This window comes from Erinaceus europaeus, chromosome 8, assembly GCF_950295315.1.
Source record: "Erinaceus europaeus chromosome 8, mEriEur2.1, whole genome shotgun sequence".
Taxonomy (NCBI): Eukaryota; Metazoa; Chordata; class Mammalia; order Eulipotyphla; family Erinaceidae; genus Erinaceus; species Erinaceus europaeus.
This window is the reverse complement of record NC_080169.1, coordinates 70,219,480-70,243,705: the sequence shown is the minus strand read 5'-3', so window position 1 is coordinate 70,243,705 and position 24,226 is coordinate 70,219,480. Positions and strand designations below refer to the sequence as shown.

The 24,226-nt window shown below is 37.6% G+C and overlaps 1 protein-coding gene across 8 annotated transcripts in view; it reads left to right on the top strand.

Annotated features, from left to right (window-relative positions):
• PHTF2 (putative homeodomain transcription factor 2) overlaps positions 1 to 24,226 on the top strand; it is a 129,326-nt gene that overhangs the window by 3,814 nt on the left and 101,286 nt on the right. For 4 of the 8 annotated variants that reach the window (XM_060196349.1, XM_060196348.1, XM_060196346.1 and 1 more), the window contains one exon: positions 23,615 to 23,694. In XM_060196349.1, the coding sequence (XP_060052332.1) occupies positions 23,650 to 23,694 (45 nt within the window). In that variant the 5' untranslated portion in view covers positions 23,615 to 23,649. Of the gene's footprint in view, positions 1 to 23,614; positions 23,695 to 24,226 lie in introns of those variants that run through there. The other 4 variants (XM_060196350.1, XM_060196351.1, XM_060196352.1 and 1 more) reach the window with 2 other exon arrangements.

The window sequence follows — 24,226 nt, the reverse complement described above, 5'->3', positions numbered from 1 at the left end:
TAAATTGGGACTGTCCTTGAAAATTACCAAAAAAGTTCCTTGCTATTATTGTTCCCTCTAATTAGCACAGTGCCATGAATATTCACTTAAATTTATAAAAGTGGAACATTACTTGATGACCAGAATCATATGACTAAGTTGAAAATACTATGAAACATTTAGAAAAGCTGCATTTTCATTCCAGCTTGCTATTTCTTAGACATTGTTAACGTGGGACTAACAAAATAGCTCACTTAGATAGTGTGCTGCTTTGCCATGTGCACAACCCTGGTTTGAGCCCAGCCTCCACCACACTGAAGGAAGGTTCCTTACTGTAGTCTTTTGTGCTTTTTCTCTGTCTTAAAAAATGCCAAATGATACAAAGTATAATGGCAAGTTTTCAGATGAGCAAAACTGATTGCTTCCTCTAGAACAGGTAATTTTTGAGCAAGCAAAATATGCTGGATTTTGTTCTCAGTAGTGAGCAGGAACTAGGGCAGGAAATGGCTGTGGCTGAACCACTACCTGATAATAATCATAACATGATTAAATTCGACATTTAATGAGAGGAAGTAAAAAGTGCAGTGTATGCAGTTTTCCAGTTATGGAAACGCTAAAAGGGCAAGGAACCAGTAAAGTATAGTTATAGAAATTTTGACATGTAGAAGGCACTCATATGTGTTCATAAGTAGAAGTGTTCTAGGGAAAACATCAACAAAAGGTTTGTTGCACATTGAAAATATCATAGGAAATGATGTGGCACTAAACTTTGTGCTGTGGGCTTTAGAGTGAAGCCGAATTTTATTATAGTCTTCCAGTTGTTTGACTTTAAGCTCATTTTTGTATGTTTTTTGATCACTAAAGATTTACTTATTTAGTAATAAGAGAGGGAGGAGGAGAGAGGGAGGGAGAGAGAGAGAGAGAACTAGAGCATCACTCTGGCACTTGTGATGTCTAGGAATGAACTCAGGACCTCATGCCTTGAATCCAACACTGTATCTACTACACCAAGCACCAGGCTGCTCATTGTGTAATCTTTATGTGACTCGATTTTTTACATAAAATGGAAATGTTCTACTTTGCATATCTTTGAGAATTAAATGAACTGATGTAGATAGAGCACTTGGCACACTGCCTAGTTACAAGATTCACTCAAAAAAGAATGGTTACGGAAGTTATATAAGTTGAAAAGGTGTATTTTAATGTATTTGCAGCTCTCAACTTGAGTAAGAAAAGTCAGAAAATGTCAAACAGCTACATCAAAGAAGATGCTAGAGTGTCAGATAGGTCACATCACAGTTGATTATCAACTGTGGGCCCAGGTGGTGGTTGAACTCACATATTACCATGTGCAAGTACTCTAGTTCAAGCCCCGGGTCCCCACGCACAGAGGGGAAGCTTTATGAGTGGTGAAAGTGCTACAGGTGTCTTTCTTTATCTCTCTAATTTCATTTCCTCTTTGCTCTCAGTTTCTCTATCAGAGAGAAAGGGGGGGGGAGGGAGCTGGAGAGATAGTTCATGAAGTAAGGAATGTACCTTGCTATGCCCATGTCCCAAGTGTAAGTCCTGGTACCACATGGGAATGCCATAGTTGCATGGGGCCCAAGTGTTTCAAGGTATCTCTCTCCCTCCCTCCCTCCCTCCCTCCCTCCCTCCCTCCCTCCCTCCCTCCCTCTCTTTTTTCTTTTTCTTTTTCTTTTTCTACGAGTGCACTGCTCAGTTCTGACTTAGGTGGTGCAGAGGTATTGAACCTGGGACTTTGGAGCCTCAACCATTACCATCACTTTGCTGTCATTATGCTGTCTACACCTACCTTCCTCTCTCTATCTGAATGGAGAAGTTAGCCTCCTTAGAGTGGTGCAATTGCACAGGTGTGAGGCCCTGGTTTTGGGGCAAGTGGGGGGGTGGTGGAGGCAGGGGTCGGGGGAGAATCACTGTAGGATTAGGGACGTAATGCACAGGACATGAATGCAGAGGGTCGTCCCAAGTTCTATTCCCACTACTACCAATATCCAAATCTGAGATAAGCTCTGATTTAAAGAAAAAAAAAAAGATCGAATCATTCTAGTCATATGCAAAAGATAGGGAGAGAACTTCATATTCTAGGGCAGACTCATGAAAGGAGATTAAGTAATTAGAGTTATTGTCTAAATGACAATAAAAAGTTTATTGAAGGGACTGAGTGGTGGTGCACCTGGTCCAGTGCACATATTACTTTTCAGGAAGACTTGAGTTCAAGCCCTGGTCCCCATTAGCAGGGGGAAGCTTCATGAGAAGTGGAGCAGTGCTGTGACTGTCCTTGTTCCCCCCCAACTTTCCCACCTTCTGTCAGAATGTAAAGAAAGAAAGAATGGAAGAGAGAAAGAGAGACAAAGGGAAGAAGATAGCAATTGGGAGTGGCGATGGGCCTGTGTAGGCACTAAGCACCAGGGATAACTCAGATGGCAAAGAGGAAAAAAGAAAAAGAAATCATTGAAACAAGGTCTTCTGTACTGTAAATTAACTAAGTAAAGGCTTGTTTCTCCAGTATTTGAATAACCTTCATACTTAGCCCCCAGATTTGTTAAACAGAAAGTCATTAATTACCCATAGAGAAGGCTGGGGCAGGGGTAGACAGCATAATGTTATGCAGAGTCTCTCACACCTGAGGCTCTAAAGTCCCAGGTTCAGTCCCCTGCACCACCATAAACCAGAGCGGAGCAGTGCTCTGGTAAAAAAAAAAAAATTAATTGATACAGTCCTGCACAGCCAGCAAGATAGCTCACTTGGATAGTGTACTCCTTTGTTATATGTGCAACCCAGGTTCAAGCCTGGCCTCCGCTTCATGGAAGAAAGCTTTGGTGCTGTGCTCTCTCTTTTTTTTTTTATTTTTATTTTTTAATTTCTTTATTGGGGGATTAATAGTTTACAGCCAACAGTAAAATACAATGGTTTGTACATATATCACATTTCTCAGTTTTCCACATAACAATTCAACACCCACTAGGTCCTTCCTTCTCTGCCATCATGTTTCAGGACCTGAGCCCTCCCCCCACCCCAGAGTCTTTTTTACTTTGGTGCAATAAACCTGTGGTCTCTTTTATTCAGTCTCTCAGTCTGTCTCTCTTTCTCTCTGCATTTGAGGAGAATGCTCGGTGGGTAGAGCATAGGCTTTGCAAACCTGAGACTCTAGGTTCAGTCTGATGCTCAGGTTTTATCACAGCACCACATGAGTGAGTGTTGTTCTTCAGTTAAGAGGGGTCAGCCTTTGTGGGCCCCCATAGAACCTTGTCCTCAACTTGGATCAACAATGGTAGAGAATGTTCCATCCTCCGAAGGGAGACTGGATAACATACTCTATGCTACACCTGAGGAAGATGGGTTGATATTAGGGCAGTGTGGAATGTTCCTACTCATGACCACAGAATGTGAGCTCAGATCTACAGGGATGCAGAAGTCACATAGGATCCTAAGCTGAATATGGGCCCCAGATCACATCAAATCGATGGGGTTTACATTCAACAATATTTATACCCCTTTTCCCATATTTGGGAGCTACTCTTCCCTGATCCAGCTTTCTGTTCCTTTTCAAGCAGTGACATCATCTCCCCAGACAATAGCTTGGATCCACCTGCATATCAGATTTCAGGCTCAGGGGAAAAAAGAAAAAGGAAAGAAAAAAAAAAAAAAACTAGTATAACCACAGGCCCTTTGGAATATAACTAAAATATGCCTACTAGCTATCTACAAAATGGAAAACTCCCCTCCCCCCCCAACTCCTCATCTGCACTATTCCAGCCTTTAGGTCCACGATTGGTCAACAATTTGTTTGGCTTTGTATGTTAACTTTCTTTTCAACCACCAGGTTCCAGATGCTAGCATGATGCTGACCAGACTTCCCTGGACAGACAACCTCACCAATGTGTCCTGGACCTCCGCTTTCCCAGAGCCCCACTCTACTAGGGAAAGAGAGAGACAGGCTGGGAGTATGGATCAACCTGTCAATGCCCATGTTCAACGGGGAAGCAATTACAGAAGCCAGACCTTCCATCTTCTACATACCACAATGACCTTGGGTTCATACTCCCAGAGGGTTAAAGAATAGGAAAGCTATCAAGGGAGGGGATGGGATACGGAGTTCTGGTGGTGGGAATTGTGTGAAATTGTACCCCTCTTATCCTATGGTTTTTGTCAGTGTTTTCTTTTTTTAAATAAAAAAATAAAAAAAAAGGTTAAAAAAAAAAGAGGGGTCAGGTGGTCATGCGTCTTGGAAGGATGCATGCTACCATGTGCAAAGGCTTAGGCTCAAGCCAACTGAAGAGGGAATGTTTGTGGAGCAGTGCTGCACGTTTCTCTGCCTCCCTCTACTTCTCTAGCTCTCTCTGTCTCTAACCCTCTTTCAAAAAAGAGAAAGAAATGGCTACCAGGAGTGGTGGAGTGGTGCAAGTACTGAGCCTCAGCAACAACCCTAGTGGACAAACAAAATAAATAAGTAATTATAGAGAAAGCTGGTTAATTTACTCAGGCTTCTTATGTTGATTCAGTCTGTCTATTTCATTGCCTACTATATATTGTTAGGGCACTGAATTCATGAATTTACCATATGTAGAAAAATAAACGTAGCTTCTTATTCTCAGATATGCTTCACTATTTGTAGTCCTTATCCTAATGTGGTTTTCTCGGCTTAAATCATGGAGTAGCTGTACTCTTTTTCCTCGCTTTATCTTTCATGTGTGGTCCATTACAGCTGTCTTTCATGTACATTCAGTTACTACAACTTATCATTCTCTCTACTTTTACTATCTTTTAATCCTGACAGAGCTCCCATCCCCAGCTGGGGAAAAAAAAAGTCTCACTGTCACTGACTTAGTTCAGGTCGTTAATTTCTTCACATTTAATTTAGTTGTTTCATACTACTAGTCAATTCTTTTTAAATAAAGGTTTATTTATTGACATGGTTTGGTAGGATGGAAACCAGAGCATCACTCTGGCACATGCAGTGGTGGGGACTGATTTTTTTTTTTTTTAGCTCTAAACTTCAGTAGAATATTTATGATAACACTTCACTTTAAGACTAACAAATATTTGAGTATTTGGAGGATGAAATTAGGTAAGTTATTCTTTGCTCTGGTCCAGGAGGTGTTGCAGTACAAATGCTTTGGACTCTCAAGCAGGAGGTCCTGAGTTCGATCTCCGGCATTACATGTGCCAGAGTAATGGTCTGGTTCTTTCTCTCTCCTATCTTTCTCATTATTAATCTTTCTCTCTCCTCCTGTCTTTCTCATTAATAAATAAATAAAATATTTAAAAAAATATTCTTTGCTGGGTGGGGGAGACAGCATAATGGTTATGCAAACAGACTCTCATGCCTGAGGCACCTAAATCCCAGGTTCGATCCCCCACACCGCCATAAAGCAGAGCTGAGTCAGTGCTCTGGTGTTTCTCTGTGTGTGTCTCTCTCTGCATCTCTCTCAAAAAAATAGAATAAAAAAATTTAAAAAAATTATTCTTTGCTATCATTCAGTGCTGCGTTTGTTCAAAGATTTTCCATGAGCAAGACACTGCTAACATTTTACACTACACAACAATTAAATGCATTCTTACTTGTTTTTATTCAGCAAAAAATAGATAAAATATAATAATACATATGCCAGCACTAAAAACTGAAATCATGAGGAAGTTTACCTGCAGAATTCAAAGTCCTGTAGAAATGTCCTCTAAGTTCCAATAAACAAAATCTCTAGACAGTAGAATAAATAAGTGAATTGAGATAATAAAATGCACACACACAAAAGGAATAGACTGTAGATGTCTGCAGTAATAATGATGAAGCTCCAAAACAAACAGCAAATGAAGAATGCCCACTATGGTTGAGCACGTGATGTCAGGTTCCATTCACAAAGTTCAGGAGGGGGTGAGAACTAATCAACAGCTCTAAAAGTCACAAAATGGGGAGTTGGGCGGTGACACAGCGGGTTAAGCGCAGGTGGTGCAAAGCGCAAGGACTGGCATAAGGATCCTGGTTTGAGCCCCCGGCTCCATACCTACAGGGGAGTTGCTTCACGGGGTGAAGCAGGTCTGCAGGTGTTTTTGTCTCCCCTTCTCTGTCTTCCCCTCCTCTCTCCATTTCTCTCTGTCCTGTCCAACAACGACGACTTCAACAACAATAACTACAAGAACAATAAAACAGCAAAGGCAACAAAAGGGAAAAATTTATAAAATAAAAGTCACAAAATGACTTATCTATGAGTCTGGGGATGGGCTGGTGACTGAATTTAAGACCTTTTACTTGAGAGTTCAACACCTTATCCACTGTGCCACCTCACAGTCTACCATACTAATCAGTTCTTTACAGAGCTTCCTTCCTGAATGATTTCGCTGAAATACTAACAATTCTATCACAATTATATCGCTAGTGTTTGCACATGATAGTTAATAAATACCTAATCCCTCTATGTAGCAATATTAATTTACTTGTGTTTTTTTAAAAAAATATTTATTTTATTTTTGAGAGAAATGGGAGAGAGAAAGAAAGAAACACCAGAGCACTGCTCAGCTCTGGCTTATAGTGTTGTAGGGGACTGAACCTGGGACTTTGGAGCCTCAGGCATAAGAGTCTGTTTGCATAACCATTATGCTATCTCCCCTGCCCTACTTGCATGCTTAGGTCTGTCTTGTCTGATTGTTTTGTTTTTGTTGCAAGGATTTAAAATTTTTATTTGCTTATTTTTACCTTTTCTTTCTCCTCGTTCTTCTTCGTGTGTGTGTGTGTGTGTGTGTGTGTGTGTGTGTGTGTGTGTGTATCACCAGGGTTATTGCTAGGGACTCTGTGCCTACAGGATTCTTTTTATTGCTTCTTATTTATTTATTTATTTATTTATTTATTTTTAATCTTTTAAGTTATATAAAGGGTGAGAGGGAGAGAGGAAGACAAGAAAGACTACAGCATTGCTCCACTTAGAGTGAAACTTTCTGCCTGTAAATGCTCAGATGTGGTGAGGGGCTTGAACTTGGTTGGGTCCTTGTGCATGCTAAAGAGTGTTGTCTAAATTAAATTTATTTATACAATAAAAATAGAAAATATTGACAAAACCGTAGGATAAGAGGAGTAAAATTCCACACATTTCCCACCACCAGAGTTCCATATCCCATCCCGTCCACTGGAAGCTTTCCTATTCTTTATATCTCTGAAAGTATGGACCCGGGATCATTATGGGGTGCAGAATGTGTAAGGTCTGCCCCTAAAGAGCGTGTTTTATCAGGTGAACCATATCCTCGCCTGCTTGTGGGGATTTTTTTTAAACTATAGATTCAGTATTTTTATTTTTTCTCCAGAAAAACAGTATTTATGTTATACTTTTATTTTTTTATGTTTTACTTTTTCTAAACCTGATGCCAACAGATTGAACTCAAGGCCTTAAATGTATGCATCACTACTGACCTCCCTTCCAGTCCAACTCCTTTCCACTTTTAGAATGAAAGAGAAAAAGAAGGGAAAGGGGGAGAGACCCCAAAACACTGCTCCACCACATGTGAGTTTTTCCATGTGGTTCCAGGAATCTAGCTCATATGCTCATGTATCCAAGGAGGATATTCTACCACTGAGCCAACTTCCCAGTCTTTAGTTAATTTTTAAAATTTTACTTCCTTTCTACCATTACATTGCATTTCATTTGCTCTTGATTTGCTATAATCTTAAAATGGAAATTTAGCTTATTAATTTGAAATCTTTGTTTTCTTATATAACTGTTCCGCATTATAAAATTCCCTACCAAGTATTGTTTTGCTGCACTGCATACATTTTGATATGTTGTACTTTCATTTTTATCCATTTTCATAATTCTTAGTGCTTTTTTGATTCCCTTTTTAAGTTTCATTAGTTATTCAGGGGTATAAACACAGTTTTGGAATATTTGGGGGTTGTTTAGATAATATTTTCTGATTTGATTTCATTGTGGTCAAAGAACATACACTGCATGATTTGAATCATTTAAAATTTATTGAGACTTTGGTCGGTCTATCTTGGTAAATGATTCATATGTCCTTACATAGAATGTTCCATGCAGAGTTCTGGAAATGTCAGTCAAATTAAGCTGACTGGTGGAATTGTTCAGATCTTCATATCCTTAGTAGTTTCGGCTGTACTTGTGCTCTCAGTTTTTAAGAGAAGGCTGTTGAAATCTCTGACTGTAGTTATGGAATTTTCAATGTCTCCTGGCAGTTCTGCGAATTTTGGCATCAGGTATTTTGGATTATTCTAATGACTTGATGAACTGGATCCCATTGTCATTGTGAAATGATCCTTTTTATCTCTGCTTACATGCTTTACACTGAAATGTACTTTCATTTGGATTTACTTTTCTTTCTTTTTTTTAATATTTTATTCATGAAGAATGATAGGCAAAGAGGGAGAGATAAAGGACCGGACATCACTCTGATACATGTGCTGCTGGGGACTGAACTCGGCATCTCATGCTTGAGAGCCCAATGCTTTATCCACTGCGCCACCTCCCAGACCTCTGGATCTACTTTTCTTTATTAGTATTACTGTTATTAGTACTTCACTAATAATATAATCTTTGTATTATTATTAGTAGTAGTATTTTTGTTCATATTGGGTTTTGCTTTTATGTTTTCCCCATTTTCTTAATTCCTGACATTTAACTTATATTACATACATTTAATGTGATACTTGCTATTCCAAGACTTAATCTAACATCTTGCTATTTACTTTTTACTTGTCCCGTCTAATTTTGGTTCCTTTTTGCGCTCTTTTATATGAATTAAGGCTTTCGTCTCCGCACCCCCAACTTCTAGGACTTCATCACATTGGGCCAATTTTTTCAGATAGAGGGAGACAGTTGAGGGGGATAGGTGGTGGTGCATCTGGTTGAGTGCACATATTACAATGCACAAGGACTCAGGTTCGAGCCCCCGTTCCCCATATGCTGGAGGAAAGCTTTGTGAGTGGTATAGCTGGGGAAAGCTTTGTGAGTGTTGTAGCAGGCTGTAGGTGTCTCTCTGTCTCTGTCTCTCTATCTCCCTTTTCCCTCTCAATTTCTGTCTCTATCGAATAAAGATAACAAAAAAAAAGAGAGACAGTGAATGTCTTGGGTAAGTGGCACAATGAATAAAGCATTGCACTTTAAAGCTTGGTGTTCTGAGTTCTATCCATCCCTAGCATTGTGTGTGCCAGAGTGATGTTCTTGTTCTCACTTTCTCTGCCCCCCCCCCCCATTAATGAGTAAATAAAGTTTTGGGGGAAAAAAGACAGAAGCAGAGGGAAAGATAACTAGCATCCAAGTTTCCCCCAGTACAGTGGGGGCTATGTTTTTTTAATAAGTAGCTGTTGTTATATCCCTCTTTACTAATCCTATTACATTTACCATTTCTGATCCATTTCTAGTAGTTGATTTTTCTTATTATAGATTATATTTCCTTGCTTATTTGAATGCTAATTTTTTAAAAAAATATTCCCTTTTGTTGCCCTTGTTTTTTTATTGTTGTAGTTATTGTTGTTGATGTCATTGTTGTTGGATAGAACAGAGAGAAATGGAGAGAGGAGGGGAAGACAGAGGGGGAGAGAAAGATAGACACCTGCAGACTAGCTTCACTGCCTGTGAAGCGACTCCCCTGCTGGTGGGGAGCTTGGGGTTCCAACCCGGATACTTAGGCCGGTCCTTGTGCTTTGCGCCACCTGCACTTAACCCGCTGCGCTACAGCCCAACTCCCTGAATGCTAATTTTTATTTAGGTTCAGATATTGTAAGTTCTGTGTTGGAATCTGCTTTGCTCTGGATCATAGTTGTTACTTGAACATAGCTTAATCAACCTAGGCTTGGAGACTTGAAAATGGAGACCTGAGTATCCTTTAGTACAAGACTACTTTGGTCCTTGTACTGAGACAAAAACTTCAGTATTCAGATTGTTGTCTGCTGTTAACTGACTGTTGCCATTCTGTTAATTCTTACTGTTGTTTTGTAAACTTTGGTATGTGATTTATCAACAAAAATTCTAGACTACGTGGATATTGCTAGGAATATTGAATATACACGAGTGTATGTATAATACCCCTTTATTTCAGAAAGCTTGAGTTGAGTCAACCTGTTTTGAGGCTGTTAAAAATAAAAAAGCCTGTATATTCTTAGCCTGCATGCCCAAGTGTTCATATCCCTAGTAATAGAAGTTACAAGTTCACTGTGCATTGCATTCTTCAAACAAATAGAGTATTTAGTTGGCCAGAAAAATTCCAGGAATTATTTAGATCTTTTTCTGGTGATGACTGACTCTTCCTGGATTCTTGGATGATCAGTTCAAAGAATCTAATTTAATCTGGAAAAAAAAAAGAATAAAAAAATAATGTTATCTGAAGGTTAAAAATGTGGTAAATTTACTAGGTGTTCCTTTATAACTAATATAGATGAATGGAACTTAAAAGGATGTAAATTAGCAAAGGATGTAAAATAGCATGGTAATTCACTTAATTCACTTGCTTTGCAACGGGAATAACTCAGGTTCCAGCCTGGTCCCCACTGCACTGAAGGATGCTTTGGTGCTGTGGTCTTTCTTTGTGCCTATCTTTGTCTATCTTTCTATCTTAAAAAGTCAAGTTAACCTGGAGTGGTGATGCCCCAGTGACTACAAAGAACAAAAGAGAGAAAGAAAGATAAGAAAAAAAGATTTAAATATTTTACTGCTTAAGGAAAATATTGTGGGCATTCTCTTCTAATGAAGTGAGCTGTTGTGAAAACCTCAATTATTACTTCTTCAATCAGAGGAAAAGTCTTGCCATCTTTTAAAATCTTTTTTAAAAAACCACTTTTATGAAGGACAAAGAGGGAAAGCAGTGGAGAGAGACATCAGAACACTGTTCTGCTCTGCCATATGGTAGTATTGGGGTGTGTGTTGGGGGTTAAACTTGGTTTCTCTGGGGCTTCAGGCATGCAAATCCTGTGTGCTAACACTATCCCCTCAGCCTTGGTTTGACCATTTTTTATGTATTTAATTTGTACTGGGAGAAGTTGGAACTACTTCAAAGATCTCTCAGTATGCTATATTTAGTGGCTTAGTCAATTGTATGTCTCACAAGATGCATCACGAGGAAAGGATTTCGTTTTAAATAAGTATAAGAAATAATATGCACAGTCTCCTTTTGTACCCTTATATTGTACTGTATAATATTAAAGGCTCTGGCAAATCCTCAGGTAAGGCAACTTGGCTGACTTTTTTTTTTTTTTTTTTTAAATCTAACCTAGTGTACTTAGGGGACATTTAAGACTGTAAATATAATCTACATCAACATTAGTCATCCATGTACATACTGTCAAATAAAACTACCACGTTATGTGGGCAAAGAAAACACCTTTGTTTTAATTTCAAAGTTGAGGTTATGTTTTGGGAGGAGAAAAAGGCAAAGCAAGGATACCTTGGGGTTTTATTCAGCCCTGGGTGGAGCAGAGTATTTATAAGCTGAAGAGGAGAAATTCACATGGTTAAAGTTTATGTTTCTGTTGAGGTAACAAGACACTTATCTATGAAGGCATTTCCCAGTATCTGTAAGAGATGATACTAGGATGTCTCCAGAAAGGCACATAACTAGATTATTTTTTGTCAAGTTATTTTTTGTGATTAATAGTGGTTTACAAGACTGTACGATTACAGAGCATTGTTCCACACTGCACCCACCACCAAAATTCAGTGTCCCACCATCCCAACAATAACCACCATAATTCTCTTAACTGTTACTGAATTTTTCATTTAAATTTTTTTTCTCTTCTTCTCTTCCTTCTCTCTCTCTTACTTCCTTTCTTCCTTTTTTCCTTTCATCCTTTCTTTCTTTCTTCCAGTTCTATCCATTTTGTCTGAATGGATACAGTATCATCTTTTTTTAATGTAAAGTTGTATTTTATGGTTAATATATCCCATAACTTCTTTTTTTTTTTTTAAGTCATTTGAATACCATTATCTATATGTTCTCATAGTTTTATTCCCTGTGTTTATCTGGGCCTAGAGAAATCTATAGTATCTGTGGGATAGATGAGAATAAAGTGGAAATACCACCAGAGCTAGAATACAAGTAGGAAAGTATATTATATATTTGAGAGCCCAAAGTGCTAGATATTAAGATATGTTTAGGAGATTGGGGAGTGGACATAAGAGATCCTGTGTGAAAGAATGTAAAGGTGGTGTCTTAATTGTAAAATCCGTAAATCAGTGTCAGCTTGTAAAAGAAGAGTTTTTATTTTTATTCTTTGTTATTTTGTTTTACTGATGGTGCTCTTAGGGAATGGAAAATCATTAGAGTATTAAGGAGAGAAATGTGAAAAGGTTAGTATTTTATAAAATTAATAGTGAAAGTGAAGAAAACGCTTGGAGTTTTCCTTGTAGATATGAGTTTGCATGGGTTAAATGATAAATATTTTGGTGATATGATAAATTTATTGTATTCTTTCATTGCATCATATTTACTGAATATTCCTACATGCCAACTATAGAGTAGTGGTACTATATATAGGGTAGGGAAAGGAAAGACACAAGAAAGGTTCTAAGTTTCTTTGAATAGGAAATTGAATAAAGTAATAGAAGTGGACTAGATATGAGGAAGGACTATGTAATTGAATTGTTGTTGTTTGGTTGGTTTTTGTTTTGCTTTGTTTTTTTCTTGGAGGTGGTTGTAACAAGTTCACAGAAGAGCTTAATCTGTGGCCTGGGTTGTTTATTTGCTTAGTATCTTCAATTTAGAGTAAGAATTGAAACTGCATGTCTTCCCTCTTCTTCCTTCTGTGAAAAATAGCAGAAGTAAAACTGCAGCTTTTATTTAGAACCCTATCTCAAGAGTTCTGAAATTTTATACTTTAGTTGAGTTAGTAACTTGAAAGATTGAGAACTTGAATAAATATTAACAAAATTAACATAGGAACTTCAGAGTAAAAAACGAAGTAAGGCCCCCAAATTTTCTTTCACTAAAATCAAATGAAAAAAGGAAAAAGTGATTTGGGGTAGAAAAGGGTAAAAAAAATGGAAGGAAAGCAGGCAAAAAAGGTTTATCTGCAATTTTTTTTTGCCAATTACTTCAAACAGTGGAGACCAAGAAAAAAATGAGAACATACTGCGTATGTATGGCATGGCTTGTAACTATTGGGTTGTCAGAAAAGTCATGACACATTTTTGCATAGAAGAACATAGAGAAAAATTCCTCTGAGTTAAGTGCCAGACTAAGAATTGGTGAATGGGGCCTACAAAACCCTAAGAGTGCTCCTAATACTCTCTAGGCAAGCAGAACGAATACGTGAATAGGGAGCTAGAAGTCAAGGGAAATATCCTTAAGGAGACACTAAATAACCATGCATAGACTTAGGGAGCACTGCTGTTTATAATTTTAGTAAGGGCAAGAGTCAAATCCCTTAAAGGTAAGATAACTCTCTAAGGAATTAGATCCTGATATACAACACTTAGTGACATTTCAGTAGTGGCTATACTGAGTCCAAATGTACACTCTTTTTCTCATTTTCCGCATCTTTGGGTTATAGAAAAATAGATTAAAGGCAGTATCTAGCACTCAAAATGAAGTGTGTATGCATAAATAAAAATGAAATGGCCTTTGCTAGTGCATCTGCAGACTGAAAGATGTTAAATGACAGAAAAAATAATGAAATGATTAAAGTTGACTGTACTCTTGTAGTTATTAGCTTCAAAAAAGATAAAGTTATTTTTGCATCCTGCCTAAAAATAGAGAGCATGACCAATACTAGCAAGAAAAAGATCTAGTTGAGTCCAGTCTTCTCAGTGGAGGTCAGTTCCAAAAACAACAGAACAGTGTTGGTAAAGTTTCTTCTTTAATGAGTATTTCTGAAGACTAATTAATTAATTAATGATAGAAGGAGAACCAGAGCACCACTCTGGCATATGTGATGCTGGTAATTGCACTCTGGACCTCACTTTATCCACTGTGCTGCCTCCCAGGCCGCTACAAAGTTTTGATGGAAAGAAAATGTGAATGGAAAGTATTATAAATACCCCATAGTACCAGTTAACACTGAGTTGGCTATTAGTAATAGTGAGCAAAACTGTAAGGATTTATAATCTTTGATACAAGAAGTATCAAGTAGACAATCTAGAATTGGTATGGCAATGACTACATCAAATTCAGTCCAGGTTCCTTTCTGTCTATTACTGCATCTGGATTCTGGACTTAAAATCACTGTCCACAATGGTTATTAGAGCAGTCATTTAAAAACATTATTCCAGTAAGTTACATGAAGAAAGTTATGTGAAACCATACGGTTTCACTCATATATGAAATGTAGAGAAAAGAGGAGGTAACTAAAACAAGAAATAAACTTTCAGTCTGTAAGACCAAATTTGTGTTTACCAGAGGGGAAGGGCTGTGTATGGGGTGGTAAAATGGCTTAAAGAGCTTGATTATATGATGCAGAGACTTGGACTTGGACTTAAACATAATCTATACAGATTTTTACTTAGGATGATGATGCGCCTTCAAAAAAACTATGCATTTTTATAATGTAATGCTGCCTCAGAAAAATTAGTTATATGTATATAAAATAGCATTTCAAAAAGCAAGGAATGGGAAAGAGGGAAGAAGAAAAGCTCTTTTCCTAACTAAATCATTCTTTTTTAGTTGAAAAGATATATTTTTTATTTTATAAGAGAAAAAGAGAAAGCACAAGTGAGACCAGAGCACTGCATATGTAGTGTCATGGATTGAACTTGGGCCTTCAGGCATGGAAGTCTTTGGTCTACCTGCTGAAGCAATCCCCAGACTGCTTCTTTCAAGGGCCCTACCTGGATATTTGACCCAGTGTTTCTGTCTGAACTAGCCACACCTATCTTCAAGAAATGGGAAGAAAGGCTTTTATTTTGGGCAACAATATGCCCAGCAAAAATTCTCGCAAAATACAGAGGGCAGTGGAATAATGTGAGTCAGTCAGCAATATCTGGTATTGTTTTTACATTTGTCTTCTTTATCAACCGTTTTTTTCTCATTCCGCTCTGACTTCTATCTTTTCTACTTCATTGAGATTGTTCCTTTTTTTTTTTTTTTTTGGTGACTGCACTATGAATCCACTGCTCCTGTGGCCATTGTTTCAATTTTTTGGATAGGATAGAGAGAAATCGAGAGGGGAGGGGAAAGTAGAGAGGGAGAGAGAAAGACAGACACCTGCAGATCTTCCCTTCTGCAGGTGGGGAGCTGGGGGGATTGAAGGGGGGAATCCTTGCACTGGTCATTGCGCTTCATACTATGTACGCTTAACCTGGTGCGCCACCTCCTGGGTCTCTGATTGTTCCTTCCTAGATCTCTTTTGATACCTATTTTGTTAAATTCAATGATCTCTTACTCAGTCACTCAATCCTTTGTGTAAGATAATTATTATTATATTACTACCAGTTATTACTGGGGCTTAAATGTAATGTAAGAAGATGCCACTTTTCCCACTGATTATCTTTAATAGAGACAAGTTGAGAAGGAGAGATAGAGAGGGAGAGACAGAGATACCTACAACACTACTTTATCACTCACGAAGCTCCATTCCTCCCCTGCAGGTGGGGATCAGGGCCTTGAAACTGTGTCCTTGGAATGAAGACTATTTTCTGTTGGATTCTGTGACACCATACTCATCTGCTTTCATATTTGTACTTAACCTATTTCACTTCTTCTTTGTAGTGGTAAGTTTTGGGCCAGACGTTTTTCTATCTCATTATACTCTTCTTAGGTAGTAAAAGTCAGTCACATGATATTACTAAAGTGATCTTTGAAAGGCAGAAATCTTAACTATATGTACATTTTTCAGTTGTGAAAAATGTATATACCTTTGTAACTCACCTCTGCTTTAAAACATTGGCTAAATAGATCTCCAAAACTAATCTTTATCTTGACTTCAGATTCCTTCTTGCATTTGTTTGAATTTTTTCTTTTTCTTTTATTTTAAAAAATATTTTCTTTATTGTTGGATAGAGACAGAGAGAAATTGAGAGGGTAGCAGGAGATAGAGAGGGAAAGAGACAGACAGACACCTGCAGCCCTGCTTTTCCACTCAGGACGCTTTCCCCCTGCAGGTGGGGACAAGGGACTTGAATAGAACCTGGGTCCTTGCAAACTGTTTATGTGTACACTTAACCAAGTGTGCCACCACCTGGCTCTTCTCTCCTTTTAATTTTGGTGTTACTGGGATAACTTCCAAAGGTGGGAAAAGAGAGATAGAGTCAGATAGATGGGTAGAGAGAAAGACCATGGCTCTAGAGCTTCCCCTCATGCAGTTAGGGCCAGATTTGAACTTTGGTTCTGTGCAAGCCAAAGGTGAACTATCTTATGGCATTTTGATGGTTAAGTATTACTAGCATTTAACTTCACAGTAAAATCACTGCTTTTTTCTCTGCCCCACTTCGTCAGTGCATATTATAATGTATTGGGCACTTAGACATGAAGAAGTATCTCTTATTTTTTTCCCTTAAAATGTTTATATATGGTCTAGTGACATGTGCTACTCTACTACTTTACATTTTTTATTTAAATGCCAGATGTATTAGTATGGGCCAAACTTCAGTGTTTACTAGTCTGAAGGAATGCTTCTAGAAAACTTGATTTTAGAGAAGTGGAATTTGAGCTGATTTTGAAGGATGGATGCTTAGAGAAAAGGATAGAATGAGAATAACAGCACAAGCAAAGTGTCAGGGTATGGGCATAAGTTGTTTTCTGAATACAGTGAGAATTTGTTGGAACACAGTAGAGGAAGATGTACAATGCAACATAGTGTATCATTTAATTGATTTTTTTTTTTTTTTTCTTTAAGGAATCACCTAAGACTTGATTTCTTTGGCAGTTGACTCTACAAAAGTACTCTTGGGCATTACTGTCTTTTATGATGAGATTGTATGAAGGCAGTCATTTGTAATTGTCTCTTTCCTTCCACCCTGGTCTTTGGTATCACAAATTTATTTTGTGTAGATATTGACATAGTGAAGAATATGGATGTTTTTGACAAGATATGATGATTAAAGCAGTGTCACAGAGAGGATTAGCTTAGAGTAATTGTTTTATCTGCATGCCTGTAGTTATCTATGAGGTCTTATAGTTGGATTATTTCTAAATTTGATATGATAATGTTATAACTTGATATTAAGGCAGTTACTTAGGATTCTCCGTAAAAAGTCCTTGAATGTAGTGAGGAGATGTCACTTAGAGGTACCCTGTGTAAAGAAGGGATGTATACTGTATAGAAGGGATACATGATTCAGTTACCATCTTAGGTGAAGTATCTATTTTTATATTTATTCATTTTTCCTTTTGTTGCCATTGTTGTTTAACGTTGTGGTTATTGATGTCATTGTTGTTGGATAGGACAGAGAGAAATGGAGAGAGGAGAGGAAAGCAGAGAGGGGGAGAGAAAGACACACACCGGCAGACCTGCTTCACCACTTGTGAAGCAACTTCCCTGCAGGTGGGGAGCCAGGGGCTTGAACCAGGATCCCTACGCTGGTTGTGCTTTGCGCCACATGCACTTAACCTGTTGCTCCACCGCCCGACTTCCGATGGAGTATCTTTTTTTTTTCTTTTTTTCTTTTTTATTTAAGAAAGGATAAATTAACAAAACCATAGGGTAGGAGGGGTACAACTCCACAATTCCTACCACCCAATCTCCATATCCCATCCCCTCTCCTGATAGCTTTCCCATTCTCTGACACCCCCTGGTGGGACAGGAATCTTGGTAAAGAAAGAAGCTCGGCAGGGGAGCCTGCTAGGAGCAGATCTCTGGTCCCCAGGGACTGGTTATGGGCGGGGGGGGGGGGGGGGGGTGAGGGAGGAGGTGTGCTTTGGGAATAATAATTTAAAAGAAAAAAATTTTTCCCTTTCTTTTTACTCTATTTTCTAACCCAAATTGAGTTATAGTCACCTCCTTGGTGTCACCGCTAGGACCCCTTATTGACTGGCATACTAAAGGCAAAAAATCCTACCATTTCCAGTAGATGTGGTCGGAGCTCAAGCCACTAGCAGCTTCTCATTCTGCCATCTTCCGGAATCTGAGCAAGTATCTTTAAATGTATAAAAAATATGGGTGTATCTGTGTGGCACAGGAGATGTTCATCTAGTTGCTAGGTTCAAATTTGTTTAGCAGTGTTTGGGAATGCTGTATCTGACCATAAACTTACTGTTATCTACATAACTAGAGTAGTAGGACTTCCTTAGAGCTTGTTCATTCATTCAAGTGCTGGAGAATAAACTCAGGACCTTGAATATGAATAACAGCAATGAGTGGTTATTCTTAGACCAACCCTTTTAGTCCTGTTAATGAGAGAGAGAGAGAGAGAGAGAGAGAGAGAGAGAGAGAGAGAGAGACATAGGAGAAACACTTAAACACTACTTCACCATTCATGGAGCTCCCTCCCGTGTGGTCCTTGATATTCTCCCATGTTAGCGGGCCTTGAACTCAGGACCTTACACAGGGTAATGCCTGTGCTCAACTAACACCCATAACAATTAATTAATTAATTAATTTTTGCCAGAGCACTGCTCAGCTCTGGTTTGTAGTGGTGCAGGGGATTAAACCTGGCACAAGAGCCTGTTTGCATAATAACCATAATGCTGTCTTCCTCCCCGACAATCTTTAAAATAAACATTTTTATTTATTTCTTGGATAGAAACAGAGAGAAAGCAAATGGGAAGGGGAGACAGGTAGAGAGAAAAAGAGACACCTGCAGCATTGCTTCACGGCTTATGAAACTTACCCCTGCAGGTGGGTACTGGGTACTTGAACCAGTTCCTTGTGCTTTGTAACATGTGCATGCTACTGGGTACACCACTGTTTAGCCCCAGCAATAATTTTGTACAGAGTCCTTTCCCCAGCTTATATAAGATTGAATCAAAAGTATATATACCCCATGTCCCAAGCTGAGCAAATGTAATCAAAAGGTTTCCCAGAGAAAATCGCAAATATAATCAAAAGGTTCATACATTAATGTGACTTCTTGAATGAAGGAAACAAATCCTTAGGATTTTATCATGGACATAGTTTCCAATATGAAGATAGAGAAGCAATAACCAGAAACAATAACCCCTAAAGGAGGGGATGGGGAAGGAGCAAGCACGCAAAGTCAGCACAGTCAGCAGAGTCAGTACAGACACCTGCGATGGATTTTTATTCTTTGATTCGAGTTCAGGCCATAACTGCATCTCTGCCCTTGAATTTCATGACAGACTTCCCCTACTTTTTAATTTAATTTAATTTAATTTTTTTTATCCAGAGCTCTGGTTTATGGTGGTTTGGGGGATTGAACCTAGGGCCTTAGAGCCACAGGCGCGAGAGTCGTTTGGCATAACCATTATGCTGTCTAACCTCATTCAACTTCCCTTACCTTTTAAAACAAAGCCCCCCCATGTGCATTTTAAAAATGATTTATTACTTACTTAGTTATTTTTATTTTAACAGAGCACTGCTCAGCTCTGGCTTAGGGTGGTGCAAGAGATTGAATCTTGGAGCCTCAGGCATGAATCTCTGAATTTCTTTGCATAACCACTATGCTATTCACTCCCTATTTGCTAAAATTCGTTCAAATGCCTTTTTTTTTTTTTTTTTTTTTTGCAGTCAGTAGAGTAACAAAGAGATTAATCCCAGGAAAAATTAAGTTATTTGACAGGAACTGTCATAGCAGTAGAGATTGTAAACCTATATCCTGCATTGTCAGAGTCACACAAGCTGCAAAGGTTTTAGAAATAATCTCTATTAGTCATGAAATCATTATTTATCCTTGTTTATACTCATATGAAATTTAGGTATCATTTGAGTATGCCTTGTCTCAGATGTCTGACTCAGAAATCTATCTTAGAATGCTGTAAAACCTGTTTTAAAAATAGGTATGAACCACTTGGTGACATGAAAGTTTGTTGACACAGTGGAAAAACCATTAAACCAGTTGACAGAGTAAACTGTACCATGAATGAAGAAAGGTGTTAGGTGTGCATGTATGTGTGTCTTTTGTTTTCTTAAATTTCTTTATTGGGGAATTAATATTTTACATTCGACAGTAAATACAGTAGTTTGTACATGCATAACATTTCCCAGTTTTTCATATAACAATACAACCCCACTAGTATCTGTGTCTTTATTTATTTATGTCTCTTTGCATAACCATTATACTATCTCCCCCACTTTTTTTTTTTCTTCCTCCAGGGTTATCACTGGGGCTTCATGCTGTCACTATGTATCCACTGCTCCTGGCAGCTATTTCTTCAGTTTTTTGGATAGGACAGAGAGAAATTGAGAAGGGAGGTGGGAGGGGGTGGTAGAGAGGGAGAAAGATACCTGCAGACCTGCTTTATGGCTTTTGAACCATATGGCTTTATGGTTCATTTGTGAAGCAAACCCCTGCAGGTGGGTAAGCAGGGGCTGGAGCTGGTGGTCTTGTGTGGGTTCTTAACACTTCGTACTATGTGTGCTTAACCTGGTGTTCCTCTGTCCATCACTTTCTATTTGAAAAAACTTGGACTGGACAGTGAAACCTCAAACTCAATTTCAAAAACTCTAGATTGTTGTAAACCAAATATGTTAAAAAAACCAAAAAAAAAAAAACTGTTAAAAGAACTGTTAGTACTATTTGAGGCATTACTTCATTGCAGCTTAAAATTTGTTACTATTTATGTGATCATTCACATATTTCCCAAATATGTTAAATATCACATACATTTAATAAAGTGGGTGAAAATTTCTTTTACATTGTGTTAGTGAAGTTCACATTATTTACATTCTTGGGGGATTAGAAGGTATCTTTATTTTAGCCGATAATCTAGACTTGTCAATAAAGATGCTAAAGAGAAAGGGTGAAAAGTTGATCTTTTCATACTTTTTGTGGGTTGTATTTGGTGATAGTCTTGGTTGTGAGGGGATAGAAATGCTAAGCGAGAAAGTTATGACCTGTTTGGGAAACGTGTAGCTGTTTCCACAAATATGTTGATAGTGTAATGTTATAGTAAATCATTCCTTAGGAGGATCAATAGGGAAAACTTTTAGGATGAAGTGTAATTTAAGTTAATGAGTCATCCCTAGGGGCCTTCAGAACAAAGAAAACAAAACGGGAGATTCTCAATAGTAATGGCAAAGTTCCCCCAAAATCCCTGGTGAGAGGAATGAAATTAACCAAACCTGACTGAGAAACTGTAGCAAAGGTGGACTTTGAAATCCATGTGCATGTAGTTAAGAATTGACTTTATGATCTTACGATAATCAGGTAGCTATTTTTATTTGAAATGTCAGCAAAAACTGATTTCATGTATTCCTTCTCTAAATTCTTATGTTAAAAAAGCATAAATACTGCTAGTTCTAGATTAGGGAATTTTTAAATATAAAAGTTAATGAAATAATTAATATCTGCTGTAGGTACTGGACTGAGGTGGACACTTTATGTATATTACTGGTTACACAGACTCTAAAGTGAGTGGATAGATATAGTAACTCCTGTTCTATAAATAAAAGAAACAGATTCATAAAGATTAAGTGATTCTTCAAGTACTTGAATCCAGCCCTTTTCACTCTATACATCTACTCTCTAATGCGAGAACAACTGTCAGGCATTTCAAAACATAGTTAGCTTTAATTTGCAGTTAAAGATGGAATCAGTATCTTAGGCAAGGTAGTAAAATCATCTAATTTGTAACAACATCTATCAAAAATATAAGCATTAAGAAAATTCTGCCTTATATTTTAGAGGTTGATCCTGTGGACATTTGAACTTGTTGAAAACAATTTTCATTATGTTTTAGTCCAATAATATATATAAAAGATATATAAAGCCTCTGGTGTTTTCTTACTGTGAAGAACTTTATAGTGAGTGGTAACATGTTTTATATTTGTTTTCATTTTATTTTTAATTTCTTTTTATTAGTAATTTAATGTTGTACAAAATTGTAAGATAATCGAGGTATAATTCCATGTTTCCCACCACCAGAGTTCTGTGTCCCCATCCTGTCCATTGGAGACTACAATAGTTCTCCTAACGTCACCATATGCTGATCCTGTAACTAGATCTATGTGTTTAGATATACTCCCCATTTTTTTTAATGGTCCTGCCTTCACTTCCTTTTTTTTTTTTTAATATTTATTTATTTGCTCTTGTTGCTCTATTGTTGTTGGTGGATAGGACAGAGAGAAATGGAGAGAGGAGGGGAAGAGAAAGATAGACAACACCTGCAGACCTGCTTCACCATCTGTGAAGGGATTGCCCTTCAGGTGGGGAGCTGGGGACTCGAACCCGGGATTCTTAGCCGGTCCTTATGCTTTGTGACACATGAGCTTAACCCACTGCACTACAGCCGGACTCCCCTTCACTTCCTTTCTAAGTCACCCTTACATCTATTATTACTTCCAGGTATCTTTCCTTTCCGCCCCCTCTTCTCTTTCAGTTCAGAGAAACAGTGCCTGATTTCCTCTTGTATTTTCCAGATCCTCTTCCCTTTAGGTGATAACGTCTTTATGTTTGCAGAGGTGCATGTGCAAGGATCTGATCAATAGGGTGCTTCCAGGCAGGGAGATAGTATACTGGTCCTAAAATAAAAGATCTTCTTGCTTGTGACCGTGAAATCTTAGGTTCTATACCTGACCTCACATCGCTATAAGCCAGAACAGTGCTGTGGTTAATAATAATAATAATAATAATAATAATAATAATAATAATAATAATAATAATAATAAAGGAAAATGTGGTCCGGGAGGTGGCGCAGTGTTGGACTCTCAAGCATGAGGTTTTGAGTTCAATACCCGGCAGCATATGTACTGGAGTGTTGTCTGGTTCTTTCTCTCTCCTCTTATCCCTCTCATTAATTAATAAATAAAATATTTTAAAAAAGGAAAAGAAAATAAGAGTGCTCCTGAATGATCCTGGGGTTTCTATCTCTCTGAAACTGTTTTAGGCACATCTGTATACTATGAATTTGTCTTTCGTGAGACTCTGATTTGCTGGACTAGAAAAGTATTCCGGAGTTAGTCTGAACCTTGAAGGAGCCATTTATGTTTATCATTCAAAATTGTTTTAGACAAACTCAAAAAAAGAAAAAGATGCTTTTATGAAATGCTCTTGTGTAATTTTTCAAGTACTAGTGAACTGTTATATACAAGAAGTACTTAATATTTATTACCCCTAACTAATAATGGTTTAGTACTTAAATTGTTCTCACAATTTGACTTTGTGTTTACTGAGTTTCAGGGAAAATTCAGTATGTTGTATAAATTTTAGCATCTCTTTTGAACCATCTTTTAGCAACAGTAATTGACAGTAGTTCCTAGGGAGAAACTGCAGCAAGACCGATCTGTTACTGAGTTAATGCATATATTCCTATCATGTGAATTTATAAATGAAAAATTTCCAGTGTCAGCTGTGAAATTCTGAAATCAATTTAAAAGCTTATAAAAAACAAATTCTGCAAATATATTCAAGTGCTGTATTCACATAGAAAGAACCTTTTATTATGGCAACTGATTTTTGTTTACTTAAAAGAACCTGTTGCTAAAATAGTAATGAGGAAGGGTGTAATATAAGTATAGTCATACACCCTTTGCTGTGCGAGTAACCAGAGTGCTTGTGTACGCATGTTGATCTGTCTCCTTTTGGAACGTGGAAGTAAAGTTGTTTGTGTATTTTTCTCTCTTGCTCAGCCTAAAATGACGAATGTGTGATCTCAGTGGAATAAATGGCGTCCAAAGTCACAGATGCTATAGTCTGGTATCAAAAGAAGGTAAGCTAGTAGTAAAACCTGTTTTAAAATTTAAATGTCTTTATTCTAAAACTACATTTTTCCCCCCCACTATCGGTTTATGTCAAATACTGCCAGAAATAATGACTAATAGATTTTAGGGTCTTTTGAATGGAAGGGGAAGATAATTTTGGTTTTCTTTGTGCTAATTTCACTTCTAATTTAGAAAGGTGATGTTGAAAAATATTTATTCACTTTTTACTCCATATTGTCAAAGAAGTTTGGGGAATTATTTTTCAGTTAACAAACCAGATTTCCAGAATTATCAATATAATTAACATTTTGTAAGGGTATTAAAATTAATCTTTAATTTCTTTCAAAAGAGAGCTAAGCTACTGAAACTTAATAATTTCATGACTTTTATATCTAGAGAAAATAAAATTTTAATTTATTCTTAGAAATTGTAAGTCAACAGCTGAATTTTTCAATAAAATAGACATTTAGGGACTGTATTTTCCAAGCTGAAATAGTAAAATATCTATTTGATGCTTTAAAATTAGTTAATCTTTCTGTA